General features: G+C 34.0%; 6 protein-coding genes and 1 pseudogene across 7 annotated transcripts, besides 1 other annotated feature; 5 read left to right on the top strand and 2 right to left on the bottom strand.

Moving 5' to 3' along the window:
* Window positions 1-4: 4 nt before the first annotated feature.
* TVAGG3_0705040 lies at window positions 5-708 on the bottom strand (annotated as a pseudogene). Its single transcript has one exon. A coding segment is annotated over exon 1 (704 nt).
* A 453-nt stretch (window positions 709-1161) lies between these two features.
* Window positions 1162-12948: part of a mobile genetic element that runs on past the window's edge.
* Window positions 3521-3673, top strand: TVAGG3_0705030 (uncharacterized protein; the record flags this gene model as incomplete). Its single annotated transcript, XM_051243544.1, has 1 exon — window positions 3521-3673. The coding sequence occupies one exon, from the start codon at window positions 3521-3523 to the stop codon at window positions 3671-3673; it is 153 nt and encodes a 50-aa protein (XP_051090131.1).
* TVAGG3_0705020 (uncharacterized protein) lies at window positions 6242-6589 on the top strand (the record flags this gene model as incomplete). The annotated part of the gene is made up of 1 exon (XM_051243543.1): window positions 6242-6589. The coding sequence occupies one exon, from the start codon at window positions 6242-6244 to the stop codon at window positions 6587-6589; it is 348 nt and encodes a 115-aa protein (XP_051090130.1).
* On the top strand, window positions 7614-8377 carry TVAGG3_0705010 (organellar and viral DNA polymerase type B; the record flags this gene model as incomplete). Its single annotated transcript, XM_001295200.1, has 1 exon — window positions 7614-8377. A coding segment is annotated over one exon (764 nt), but the record flags the coding sequence as incomplete, so codon positions are not given.
* On the top strand, window positions 9307-9717 carry TVAGG3_0705000 (organellar and viral DNA polymerase type B; the record flags this gene model as incomplete). The annotated part of the gene is made up of 1 exon (XM_051243542.1): window positions 9307-9717. The coding sequence occupies one exon, from the start codon at window positions 9307-9309 to the stop codon at window positions 9715-9717; it is 411 nt and encodes a 136-aa protein (XP_051090129.1).
* On the top strand, window positions 10531-11241 carry TVAGG3_0704990 (KilA, N-terminal/APSES-type HTH, DNA-binding family; the record flags this gene model as incomplete). Its single annotated transcript, XM_051243541.1, has 1 exon — window positions 10531-11241. One exon carries the CDS (start codon window positions 10531-10533, stop codon window positions 11239-11241), a length of 711 nt encoding a protein of 236 aa, XP_051090128.1.
* On the bottom strand, window positions 11838-12713 carry TVAGG3_0704980 (protein of unknown function, DUF4106 family; the record flags this gene model as incomplete). Its single annotated transcript, XM_051243540.1, has 1 exon — window positions 11838-12713. The coding sequence occupies one exon, from the start codon at window positions 12711-12713 to the stop codon at window positions 11838-11840; it is 876 nt and encodes a 291-aa protein (XP_051090127.1).

Below are 12948 nucleotides of genomic sequence, written 5' to 3'. Positions count from 1 at the left end.
ATAACTTTGTAGGTTTTTCGTAAAAGTCATTTGCCAAGCATAAGAAAGAGTTTTGGGCGCCAGAAAATGAAGCATGAACAATAATAGCAGCTGGGTCGAAAACATCTTTAAATAAATATGGTTCATCTCTTGCATATCGACTGTAAATATTTGCTAAAGGAAGTTCGACTTTCTGATTTAACATTCTTTGCAAATAATACCATGACATTGCAGTGAATTCTGTATATATTTGTTCGTCTTTCTTTGGATTGTCTTCGTAGATTTGAAATGACACTTGTGAATTTTGTTTGTCATATACAATTCTCACATAAAGTGTGCTCTCGGTATTTGCATATTCATCAGCATATTTTGCATAACATGAATTTATTTTATCTTCTATATTTTTTAACGCAGTCTGTAGAGAAGATGAAAGGTCAACTTGTATTAGCTCAATTTCTTCCCACATTTTTCGTTTCCCTTCAGATATATAATCTATATGAAACCTTACAATAAATGGAAAACTTTTATCTTCTACAGACACAAACTTCATTCTACGAAAGCCAATAGCTTTTGTGACAGATGGGTCTCTTAGCCATCTTAATGGGTAGTCAAAACGATAGCCTTCATGCTTTACGGTCTCTTCTCAAACTTTTGACCGACATTAGTAAAAAGTTCATCTAATGGTTTAGTTGTAGCAACTCTTGAATTTTCTTTTTCTATTGAAAGCATATTTTATCTAGAATAAAAATGTCGAAAGATATTGCTTCCATGAGAGAAATACAACACAACCGACAACTCATTATGCAAGCTCTAAATAAGAACACAACAAACTTTTCAAACTATTCTAAGATATCTGAGTCATTGAAAAAAGGAAACTTAAAACTGACATTAAACCCAATGACAGATGAGTTTCTATTTCAAGACAATAAGAACCATACTGTCTGTATAAATCCAACAAAAGGAACTTTAAACGAGAAACCTATAAATGAACTTCTTTTGAAAGCAGATGTTGACAACAAAGCTGACAAAGAATATGTAGACGATGCAATAGCAAAAGAAGAAGAAAGAGCTAACAATGCTTATGCAACAAAAGAACATACTCATCCTGAACTAGCAGACAAAACATATGTTGACAATAAAATGTCAAGTGAAGTGACAAGAGCTGAAAACGAATATTCTAAAAAGACTCATACACATTCTATATCTGAAATAACAGACTTAAACGTTAGCCTTGAAAAGAAAGCGGATAAGGATTGTGTGGCTAGTGCGTTAGAGAAGAAAGCAGATAAGGAATATGTGGATGAAAAAGATAAAGAAATTATAGAAAGGGTTGACTGGTACCATGAATGGACATCGAAGATTTTAAAAACTAAAGCCGATACAGGATGGGTTTCAGGATGTTTAGACCTTAAAGCAGATAAAACTTATGTTAACGATGAGTTAGAGAAAAGCAGATAAGAACCATACACATACAAGTTTTACAACTGTTGCTATAGAAAGTATTGAAGGAACGGTTGAAGAAACTGGTGGGGATGCATTATATTGTAAACCTCCTAACTTTCCACAAGGTTTAACATCGGATGACGACATAACGACGATGAGAAACATTAGATGTAAATGATTTTATGTCATGAAGGATGAATATAATATTAAATTCACTGCTCAAGATTTATATGACAAGAAAGCAGACAAAACAAGCTTCAAACATTAAAACAGAAATACTTCAAACATTATATCCTATAGCTCTATTATACGTCAATGAACTCTACCAGACCAGAAGTAGTACTTGGTTTTGGAACTTGGACTCAAATAGTCGACAGGTTTTTGTATTGTGCAAACTCTTCAAAGGAAACAGGTGGAAGTAAAACGATTTCAGGTGAAAATTTACCTGCACATAGTCACTAACATAGATTTAAGTACATCTCAAGCAGGTTGGCATAAGCATAGATATTGGGATTGGTCAGGAATGACAAAAGGTAAAGGATATGATGTTAAAGACAACGTTCAGTTTGCTATAAATTGTTTCTGGAGTAACACTGAGGGAGGAGGAAACCATACACATCGCGTTTCAGGATATACGCAAACAACGGGACAAAGTAAAGACTACATGCCACCTTACATGACAGTTTTACGCATGGTATAGAAATGCTTAGTCGTCATTTTCAACTTCTTTAGCATATTCGTCAGGAGTTGTCTTATATTTGTTAGGAACTGTCTTTGAAAGTATACCACCTTGAACCTTAACAAGTTTGAAACGAGGTCTGACAATAGTAGTTTTATCTTCTGCTTGCAGTGTGTACATTTTGCCATGTTTGCCTAAAACTTCATAATATTCTCTGTATACTTTCTTCTATTTTTACGAACACGAAATGTGAGTACCTGTCGGGTTCCCATTGTTGTCATAGTCAATAGTATTTTCATATGGGTCGCGTTTAGGTATTTCTATTTTTACTTTGTCCACCTTTCGAAGTTTGAAGCCCGGCATTCTTTTTTGTTTGTCTCTTTTGACTAAATTATTAATATATAGTCTTTCTCTAAGTCAGGGTTGTTTTTCATTTCTTCGGGGGAGTGGTTTCCCAAACCTTTTTGTTTACGGCTATTGTAAATATTTAAACTTGTCTCATCTTTGCCATGGAGAAGTGTCTATATTTGTCGTCATATGACATTTCATTTGCTTCACCACCTGTGGTTGGTTTAAGTCTCTTAACATTTTTAACAACCGTCAATGACCAAGAGGCAGAATGGTTTTGGTCGACAATGAAATATTGGTTTACATTTTTTGAACGCAGATAGTTTTTTACATCATCTGATTTGAAAGAACTTTCACAGTCAGATGTCAGTTTTGTTGGATGGTATTTGTCAACGAATATTGTCAAAGCAGTTTTCACATCTAAAATATTTTTGGACATAATGGTATGGCTTTCACAGTATCTTGTGTTTTGACCGACAAATATTAACCGTATGGTGGTCATCTTCTCTATACCTCGGAATGTTTTCCAAGATATCCATAAACCAAGCATTTGGTGTTGAACTAAAGATTTTTATCATGAGTGCTTTCTTTGTCGCTTTAGAAACATAGGGGTCCTTGTTTGGATTCGTCATTTTTTATCCTATAAGAAATGGTTTATTTGGCGCATTAGCAGGAGTTGCATCCAGATTTTTGCCCGCAGTGGGAACAATAGCCAGAGGTGTATTTGGAGTTGGAAGGAAGATTTTTGAGTACATTAGGTATACTTAAAGAGAAAGCACAACCTATTATACAAACTGTACAGAAAGGTTGGGATGTAGCACGAGATGCAACAAATCTTATTCCAAATCCTGAAACAAGAGGAAAAGTTCAAGATGGATGGACAATGTAGGAAGACAAGCAGGAAACTATTATAACAAAGCAAATGACTACTATAACCAAGCAGGACAACTATATGGACCAAGGTGAAAGATTCTTTAACAGAGGATATAACCATGCACAACAATGGGTAAAACAATAACCAACCTCAACCGCCTCAAACGTGGGGAATGTAAAGTTTTTTACTGAGATGAAATGAACAATACAGCATTGAGACAAATGGGTTCACGATGGATTTGTCGGCTTCCAGCAGTTACACAACGTGTTTGTCAAGTTCTTCCTATACCTCAGGAAGTTTTAGACCGACTTAAAAAACAACAACAACCAGTTGAAAACAAACCAAACTAAAATTTTTTACTGAGATGAAATGACCGAAGAAGTTGAAACGGTAGATTTGACACCACAAAACAAAAAGTTCAGAACCATTGTCAAAACCTGTCAAAGAACTTACAGATGAAGAGAAAAATTCAATAATAGAAAGTGCCAGGTCTGGAAATACAAAACCCTAACTACAAAGTTACTTTTCATAAAAATGGAACGGCAAGTATCTCAAAAAGAAACAGACTCTCACAAATAAAATATTGAAAGTCTGAAGGAGCTTTCGAGACAACAGATGGAAAAGTTTACTTCACTGACCAACAGTTCATTATAGAACATCTCATTGACTTAGAGTCGAAATATTCTAAACTTTACAACAAACACAAAAAGTTGAAAGGAAAACAAAAACAAATGGCATATGATATTTATGAAGATGTTGACGACACAACTGGTTCCTGCAAGTGAAGTAAAATCAGAGAAACCGAAAAGTGACGAAAAACCGATAGAAGAAGAAAAACCAAAAACTGAAGATAAACCAAAACCAAAGTTTAGTTTGGAAACTAAACCAAGTCAACCTTCATTAGCTGGTATGGGTTGGCGTCCAAAGACTTATGGCAGCAGGCGGTTATGTTAAGTAAAGAAAAAAATATTTTTTTATTTTTATAAAAATGCCCCCATATAGAATGGATAGAAAATCTGCTAGAATAAAAGCAGAGTTACAAAGATATGGTTGGAAGTTTCGAAGAAGTTTAAATATAGGAAGGGAAGACCCATAAAAGTCTATGACAAACTGGCTGGTCTTCGCTACGAAATGGATTTGGAAAACAGCACGTGCAAATTATCCAAAACAGACAGAGAGGTTAGAAGAAGAACGTCTTATGGACATGCCTTTCGATGTTAGTGAACATTGCATGAAGTAAAAATTTATTTTTAAAAAAGTGACATTTTTAAATTTTTGAAATGTACGCTGAGTTTGTTGGAGAAGACCGTTGGGAAACTTGTTTGTTAGATGAGAAATATGAAATGGCAATACCATTTTAAAACAATATATTTTTACATATATTAAATGCTTCAGGTTGAAAAACAAAGAACAAAAGTAGCAGATACAAAACCGTTAGACTATATCTTTACAAATGCTGGTAGGACTATTTCAGATGAAGAAATTTCATCCCGAACATACAGGTTTGACTATCCAATTCGTTGGCTTCAAAGTCCTTCAGATGCAAAGGCAATAGGATTTAGAAGAGTTTTGTTTTCAAATAGAACTAACGCATTTATGTTCGCAGTATATTTTCATGGGCAGTATAAAAGGTTCTGATGGTCTAATAGACAAATTTGACGAAATGAGAATCTTTACAGTTCGTTCAGACGAAAGTCTTGAGAAAAACTCTAAATGACTTTCAAACTCAAAATGAACAAAATATTATTGGGAATTTCAAGAAAATACGACTCTTTACTAAATGGAACATACTATCTGAAACTAGAATATGACAAGATGAACTCCACCGTTTCATTTCAAAAGATTGAAATTAACCCTCCAAGAGATACAGAGTTTTTATTTTGGAAAGTAGACAAACGTTCTTGGGCACAATTTCTTCGGTTACTAAACCAGAACGAACCATTACCACCAGATGGTCCATTTCAATTTATACTTCCACCAGCAGATTTGACAGTTTATAGAAACGTGTTTGACCCTCAAAATGTTATGTGTCATGCAAGTTTCAGTTCAAGCAACAATAGTTTTCTATGTATTGGTAAGGACTTTTATGACTTTGCTTCTAAATTCTACGAACCACCTAGTAACAGTTTCTCTGACTTTCAAGTTTGGTTCACAACAAATGGTGTGCAACATATTATTCCATTGTACTATGACTTTTATCTCGAATTGTCTTTCATATATAACTACGGAAAAGTGCTGAAAAAGTATTGAATGTGAAGATATTAGAAAATAACATTTTTTCTAACATCGTAGAAAACTCATGAAAACAATTTATTTTTGTGAATATGCAAGCGGCTCATAGCTCAGTGGTATGGCTACCTCGTTAAAGGCGTCGAAGACCTCGGTTCAAATCCCGATTCGCGCAGGTTTTTTCCTTTTATGCAGTGAAATTTCATGTACATAGGTTACTTTGGTGTTAGACCCTAGTGAAGAAAATAGAACGATATAAGTTTACATTGTAAGGTTACTTTGGTGTTAGACCCTAGTGAAGAAAATAGAACGATATAAGTTTACATTTGTAAAGTTGGACGATAAAAATCTCTGCTACTGTCAGTAAAAGTACTGCTACTGTCAGTAAAAGTACTGCTACTGTCAGTAAAAGTACTGCTACTGTCAGTAAAAGTACTGCTACTGTCAGTAAAAGTACTGCTACTGTCAGTAAAAAGGAAAATTTGAGAGGGTTTTCGACGATAAAGTACTGCTACTGTCAGTAAAAGTACTGCTACTGTCAGTAAAAGTACTGCTACTGTCAGAAAAAGTACTGCTACTGTCAGAAAAAGTACTGCTACTGTCAGTAAAAGTACTGCTACTGTCAGTAGCAGTACTGCTAGTAGCAGAGATTTTTATCGTTTGTGGTCCGACGGTTAAGCCACAAACGAATGTCCCACGTCCCACCAACCCAGTCCATTCCCAAACCAGAGGAACCTAAAGAACCACAACAGTCTCCTCAGCAACCTCAGTTCCAGCAAGTACCTCCGATTTACTACCAATTTCCACCTCAAGGTTACTACCCACCACAAGGCTTCCCGAACTACCCTCCTCTGCCTATGCCTTACTTCCCCAACCCTTGGATGTTCCAGCAAGCTCCACCCCAGCAATTCCAATCTCAATCCAAATCGAAGAGAGACCAAGAGTTCGAAGAAGGTCTGAACCGTTTACGCAAAGAGTATGCCACAGCTCCAATTGAGAGAAAGTTGTTCCCGGACCAAAAATATAATTTATGTTAACATGTTAGATCTAACCTGTCTTCTACCCTCTTTTCTAACCTCTTGAATTTTCATGACTTCATCGTAAATGTTTTGTCAAGACTTCTTCGTAAATGTTTTGTCATGACTTCTTCGTAATGAGTGTAAAGGACCCAAAAATAAAGTTTATGTTAACATGTTAGATCTAACATGTTTTCTAACATGTTTTCTAACCTCATGAATTTTCATGAAATTTACAGCAAAAATAAAGTTTATGTTAGAATGTTAGATCTAACACGTTTTCTAACACGTTTTCTAACATGGTCTAAAACTTTCGAAAATCATGAAATTTACACCAAAAATATAATTTATGTTAGCATGTTAGATCTCACCTGTTTTGTCATGACTTCATCGTACATGTTTTGTCAAGACTTCATCGTACATGTTTTGTCATGACTTCATCGTAATGAGTGTAAAGGACCCAAAAATAAAGTTTATGTTAGAATGTTAGATCTAACATGTTTTCTAACATGTTTTCTAACCTCATGAATTTTCATGAATTTCCTTAAGACAGAAAAAATAAAGTTAGTTTTATTTTGTATTTTTTTGTATGTAAGATATGATTTCAGGGATTTTTTTGACGAAGTGTCAACCTTCACTTCGTCAAAAAATAACAGTTATCTAATGAAAAAGTGTCATTTTTTGTATTTTTTTGTATAAAAGATATGATTTCAGGGATTTTTTTGACGAAGTGTCAACCTTCACTTCGTCAAAAAATAACAGTTATCTAATGAAAAAGTGTCATGATTTCATCGTAAATGTTTTGTCATGACTTCATCGTACATGTTTTGTCATGACTTCATCGTACATGTTTTGTCAAGACTTCTTCGTAATGAGTGTAAATGTTTTGTCATGATTTCATCGTAAATGATTTGTCAAGACTTCTTCGTAAATGTTTTTTCACCTGTTTTTTCTAACCTCTTGAATTTTCATGAATTTTCCCGAAATAAAAAATAAAGTTAGTTTTATTTTTTTTATTTTTTTTATTTTGTATAAAAAAATAAAAATGTCAACAATCGGCACAACAACACTTCAAACAACTACAGCACCAAACTCGTTAGTCATGAATCCAACATCTATGTTAGTAGAGATGAAAAGCTTCATTCCTTCTTCATATACTTTCGAAACAAAAATCCAGAAGATAAAGCAAGAACTTTTAACAAGTAATTTAGACTGTAGTGCGAAAGATGAAACAAATGAACAGTATCTTTGTGAAATGGAGGACATTATTGACCATTTGCCTAAATTACCTGAAATTCAGCAACAAAAACTAACCATTCCTGAATTCGATGAAATAGAAGTGAAACCAACTGACTCAGTAGAAATAAAGAAGTTCATACGAAAGGTAAACTATGAGTTTCTAGGATTTCATTGCAACCATAAGGTTATGGACAAAGATTGCGACATGGTATATAAGAATGTTTCTGACATATATAAATCTGAAGAATTTAAGACCTACGACAACTTTGTTTCGTTAGTTGCTGAATGTGTATGGCAGATAAGAGATGAAGATAGAAGAGGTAAAGTATGGAATAAACAGATAAAACCAGCAACTTTTGAGTTAAAGAAAACCATTGACGCTTTAGTTGTTTTAGCAGGTAAGGTTTCAGAATATAACGCAAAAATGAACCCGCAATGTTCTAAATGTAAAGCAGCAATGAGGAGATATAACTACTCCGTCAAAGAGATAGAAAGAATGAGAAACGACTATGCAGACTTAAAGAAAGAAGCAGAAAAACCAGCAGAAGATAAAATGGACATGTTAGAATTTCTGAACAAAAACTATCCAACAGCAGAAGATTTCCTTCTATCTGACGTCAAGAAGAAATATAAAGAAACTTTCGGCATAGTTAAAACATTCGATGTACTAAAAGAAGAAATAGAAGCTACAAAACTGTTTAAAGTCATGAACCATCGCAACATATACCATGTAAAACGCTTGTAAATAGTTATGTGAGAAAACGTGTTAGAAAACGTGTTAGATCTAACATTCTAACATAAAATATATTTTTGGTCATTTACAATGCAGTCTTGACAAAACATTTAAGTTCGATGAAGTCTTGAAAATTCATGAGTTTTGTGTGTTTTAGACCATGTTAGAAAACGTGTTAGAAAACATGTTAGATCTAACATTCTAACATAAAATATATTTTTGGTCATTTACAATGAAGTCTTGACAAAAACTATCCAACAGCAGAAGATTTCCTTCTATCTGACGTCAAGAAGAAGTATAAAGAAACTTTCGGCATTGTTAAAACATTCGATGTACTAAAAGAAGAAATAGAAGCTACGAAATTGTTTAGGATTTCAAATATACATCGTACAATTCATGTAAAACGCTTGTGAAAAAAAGAGGTGAGAAAACAGGTGAGATCGCACCACTTCACCTAAACTTTATTTTTGCTGAAAAATGACCAAATTTCATGAGTTTTCCCGAAATAAAAAATAAAGTTAGTTTTATTTTTATTTATTTTTTTATTTTGTATGTAAGAACAGAAATGACAAACATTGAGTTTGAAACAGTTAGAAAGATAGACAATGACACCAAAGTGGTTAGAATAGGTGATTTAAACGTAAGATACTCAAAGAAATACAACAAATATTCTTTGTCAGACATTTTATCTCCATTTGGAAAGAAAACAAACCACTGGGTTATAAATGCTTCTACTCAGAAAATTTTGACAAGAAATCCTGAGCTTATGATATCGGTAAAATTCTATGGAACTGCAGCATATCTCATCGACAAAAGTCTTATACCAATAGTTTTGTTATGGTTAGACCCAGTTGTTGGATATAACTTCATAACATATGGTTCATTCGATACGGAACGTTGCAGTGAAGGCTTACTTTACATCGTTCAGAAACCGAAGGACTTCAATACAAAGAGATATAAGATAGGAAGAACATATAATATAACTCTAAGATATGACAGTACAGTCAATATAGTCAAGGTTGTGTTTGCTAATGATATGAGAGCTGCTGAAACAGAACTACTTGAAAAGTTTGAGAAAATGTATGGTGCTCCCATAAAAGGTAAAGAAACGTTTGAAGTAGATGAGATAGATAAAGCTATAAAATTATTTGACGAAGTTGCTGAAAAATACATGTAAAGCGTTTATTTTTGGTCTTTTGTGAAAGTCAGAAAATAAAGTTAGTTTTATTTTTTATTTTGTATGTAAGATATGATTTCAGGGATTTTTTTGACGAAGTGTCAATGTTCACTTCGTCAAAAAATAACAGTTATCTAATGAAAAAGTGTCATTTTATTTTTTTTTTGTATGTAAGATATGATTTCAGGGATTTTTTTGACGAAGTGTCAATGTTCACTTCGTCAAAAAATAACAGTTATCTAATGAAAAAGTGTCATTTTATTTTTTTATTTTGTATGTAAGATATGATTTCAGGGATTTTTTTGACGAAGTGTCAATGTTCACTTCGTGTCATAATGTAAAAATAACGTTTACCATGTAAAACGGTTGTGAAAAAAACAGGTTAGAAAGGAGGTTAGATCTAACCTTCTACCCTAAATTATATTTTTGCTGAATTCCGTATGAAAATCTGAGTAAAATGGCATAAGATTGCTTCCCTCGGAAAACCGAGAGAAGAGATTCCGTATGAAAACAGTGAAGAACAGCGAGTAGGTAAGAAACCTTAGTCGCCTAAAACTCTATGAAAACAGTGAAGAACAGCGAGACCGACTTTTATCTGGGTCGCCTAAAACTCATGAAAACAGTGAATTTCCTTAAGATAGAAAAAATAAAGTTAGTTTTATTTTTTTTTATTTTTTTATTTTGTATGTAAGGACAGATATGTCAACAACAGAGAACACAACAACTGCTATCGTTCATGAAGCTATAAATGAAGAATATGAGTACATACAGTATAACAAACAACTCCGTCTCATTCGTTCGGTCAAAGACGATATGTACCAAATGCAAAGTATTTTGACAGCATGTTTTGCTCCAGATACCAAACATACAGACGATTGGTTCAAAAACCAAAGCACACAAGAACTTTTGAGCGAAGCACAGCGAGACCGACTTTTTTCGGGGTCGCCTAAAACTCATGAAAATCGTAAAAATTTGCCAAATGGTTTGAGAGGTTGGTATGTACATAGACTTCTTGTAAATGCTGTTGCAATGTGGGCTTCGCCTCGTTATGCTTGGTATATTTACAGACTTCTTGACGAAATTCATAGACAAGAACGTGAAGAGATGGAAAAGAAACTTCAAGCAAAAGATGAAGTCATTGAAGCAAAAGACAAAAGCATTCAGAAAAGAATACCACGTTCGGTACCAAAAGGAAAGGAAAAGAACTATAAGTATATGATTTATACTGAAGAGTTGGAGAAAGAAGAAGACAGAGATATGGTTATGTTGCATTTAGTCAGAAGAAACAACAAAAGCTTTTACGACCTTGCTAAGATTTACAAATCTGACAGAAATTGGTTCTATCGCGAAAACTTACCGATTTCAATGACACCGAATGAAGATGTGAAACAAATAGTTCAAGATACGTTACCTCAAACACACTATGATATGAAAGGTTGTACAATTCTTACCTTCAAAGAAGATTTGCCATTGTTAAAGGAAAAAATAACAGAGTATTTTGACAACTTCAAACAAGTAGGGTAGATGAACTCTTTATTTTTACGCTTGACTTCAGATGGCTCAAGTAGCTCAATTAGGTAAATTGCCTCGTCAAATCCTTCTGGCATTCCGAGTCCTTCCTTCCGACAGGAAAAGTTTTTCCTTCCAACAGGAAAAGTTTTTCCTTCCGACAGGAAAAGTTTTTCCTTCCAACAGGAAAAGTTTTTCCTTCCAACAGGAAAAGTTTTTCCTTCCGACAGGAAAAAATTTTCCAGTTGTCCGTCCGTAAACCATTCAAATTTTCGAAAATTGAGAACTTTTTGGTCGAACTTCAGAAAAAGTTTTTCCTTCCGACAGGAAAAGTTTTTCCTTCCAACAGGAAAAATTTTTCCTTCCAACAGGAAAAGTTTTTCCTTCCAACAGGAAAAATTTTTCCTTCCAACAGGAAAAGTTTTTCCTTCCGACAGGAAAAGTTTTTCCTTCCAACAGGAAAAGTTCTTCCTTCCGACAGGAAAAGTTTTTCCTTCCAACAGGACACAAACGAATGTCTCACGTCCCTCTTCCTGAATGCCTTCCAAAGCCAGAAGAACCGACAGCCCCAGCACCACAACAGACTTACTAAGACTAAACACTTACATTTTTCAAGCTTGACTTTTTACAATTTGAACTTTGTTCGCGTAGATATGAATTCTGAAAGAAGTATGAGGGTCTTGTATGACTTTGTACTTCTCCCATAGTTCATGTCTGTCAAACTTACCTGCCATGGACTCTTTCATAAGTTTCATGAAATCGTCTTCGGACAATCCGGGGAAAAGTACAATGTCAGTAAGTATTCTCTTTACATCCTTACTTAAACTCTTTGCTGTCTGTACACAAATGACAACTGAGATGTTAAAGTGTCTGAGCTTCTTAAGAATTCGACACATGTCTTGTTCTCTGTTCTTTAACAAAGGATGAGAGGCGAAATCATCTAAGATAAGAAGACACCTATGAGGGTATGTCTTCCAATCGTAAGATTGCAATTTCTTCGAAATGTATTCTATCTCTTTCTGTTTGTTTCTGAAGTGTTTCTTCTCTAATATTCTCTGCATTTCCTCATTAGGGTCTTTAAACTTAGAATTTATATACTCATTTATAGCATTATACTTCAAAACTCTTCTTTGGTACTTCTTTATCCAATCTAACAACTCAGTATCCTTTATACATACTAACTTAGACTTCTTTATAATATCTTTGAACGAATTGACGGTTTGGTCAAATTGACCAGAAGTACTACAAATGACAACTAACTCATAGAATGGGTTCTTCTCATCTAGTTCTTGTTGTTGTGCAGCCATTTTAAGATAAGTGAAAGTCTTACCCGACCCAGGTGGTGCAATTAGACCTGTTATACCATTCTGAGCAAATAAGAACTTGTCATGTATAGGCTTTATCTGAGCATTTTCTAACTTCCTCTTGTTCTTGTTTAAAACATTCTCAAATTTCTTGTCAATGTCAGCAAACTTTTTTTCTAACATATTTTTAGAAAAATTAAAATTTTTTATCTTTTAGAAAATGTCTAGCGATTTCGCTATCTATATTCGAGACAAGCTTTTCGACAGCAAAACATCTGTCGACCATAAAATCTTACATAGTGTAAACAAGAAAGGTGAATTTGTTCTAAAGTTCTGTTTCTGGAATATGACAAGAACCATAAAACATTAGGCAGAGAAGTCTTAAATTTGTCAATGACAGACTTGTTGACAGAGAGAA

Source organism: Trichomonas vaginalis, chromosome III, assembly GCF_026262505.1.
Source record: "Trichomonas vaginalis G3 chromosome III, whole genome shotgun sequence".
NCBI classification, from domain to species: Eukaryota; Parabasalia; order Trichomonadida; family Trichomonadidae; genus Trichomonas; species Trichomonas vaginalis.
This window is presented reverse-complemented; position numbering and strand designations above follow the sequence as displayed.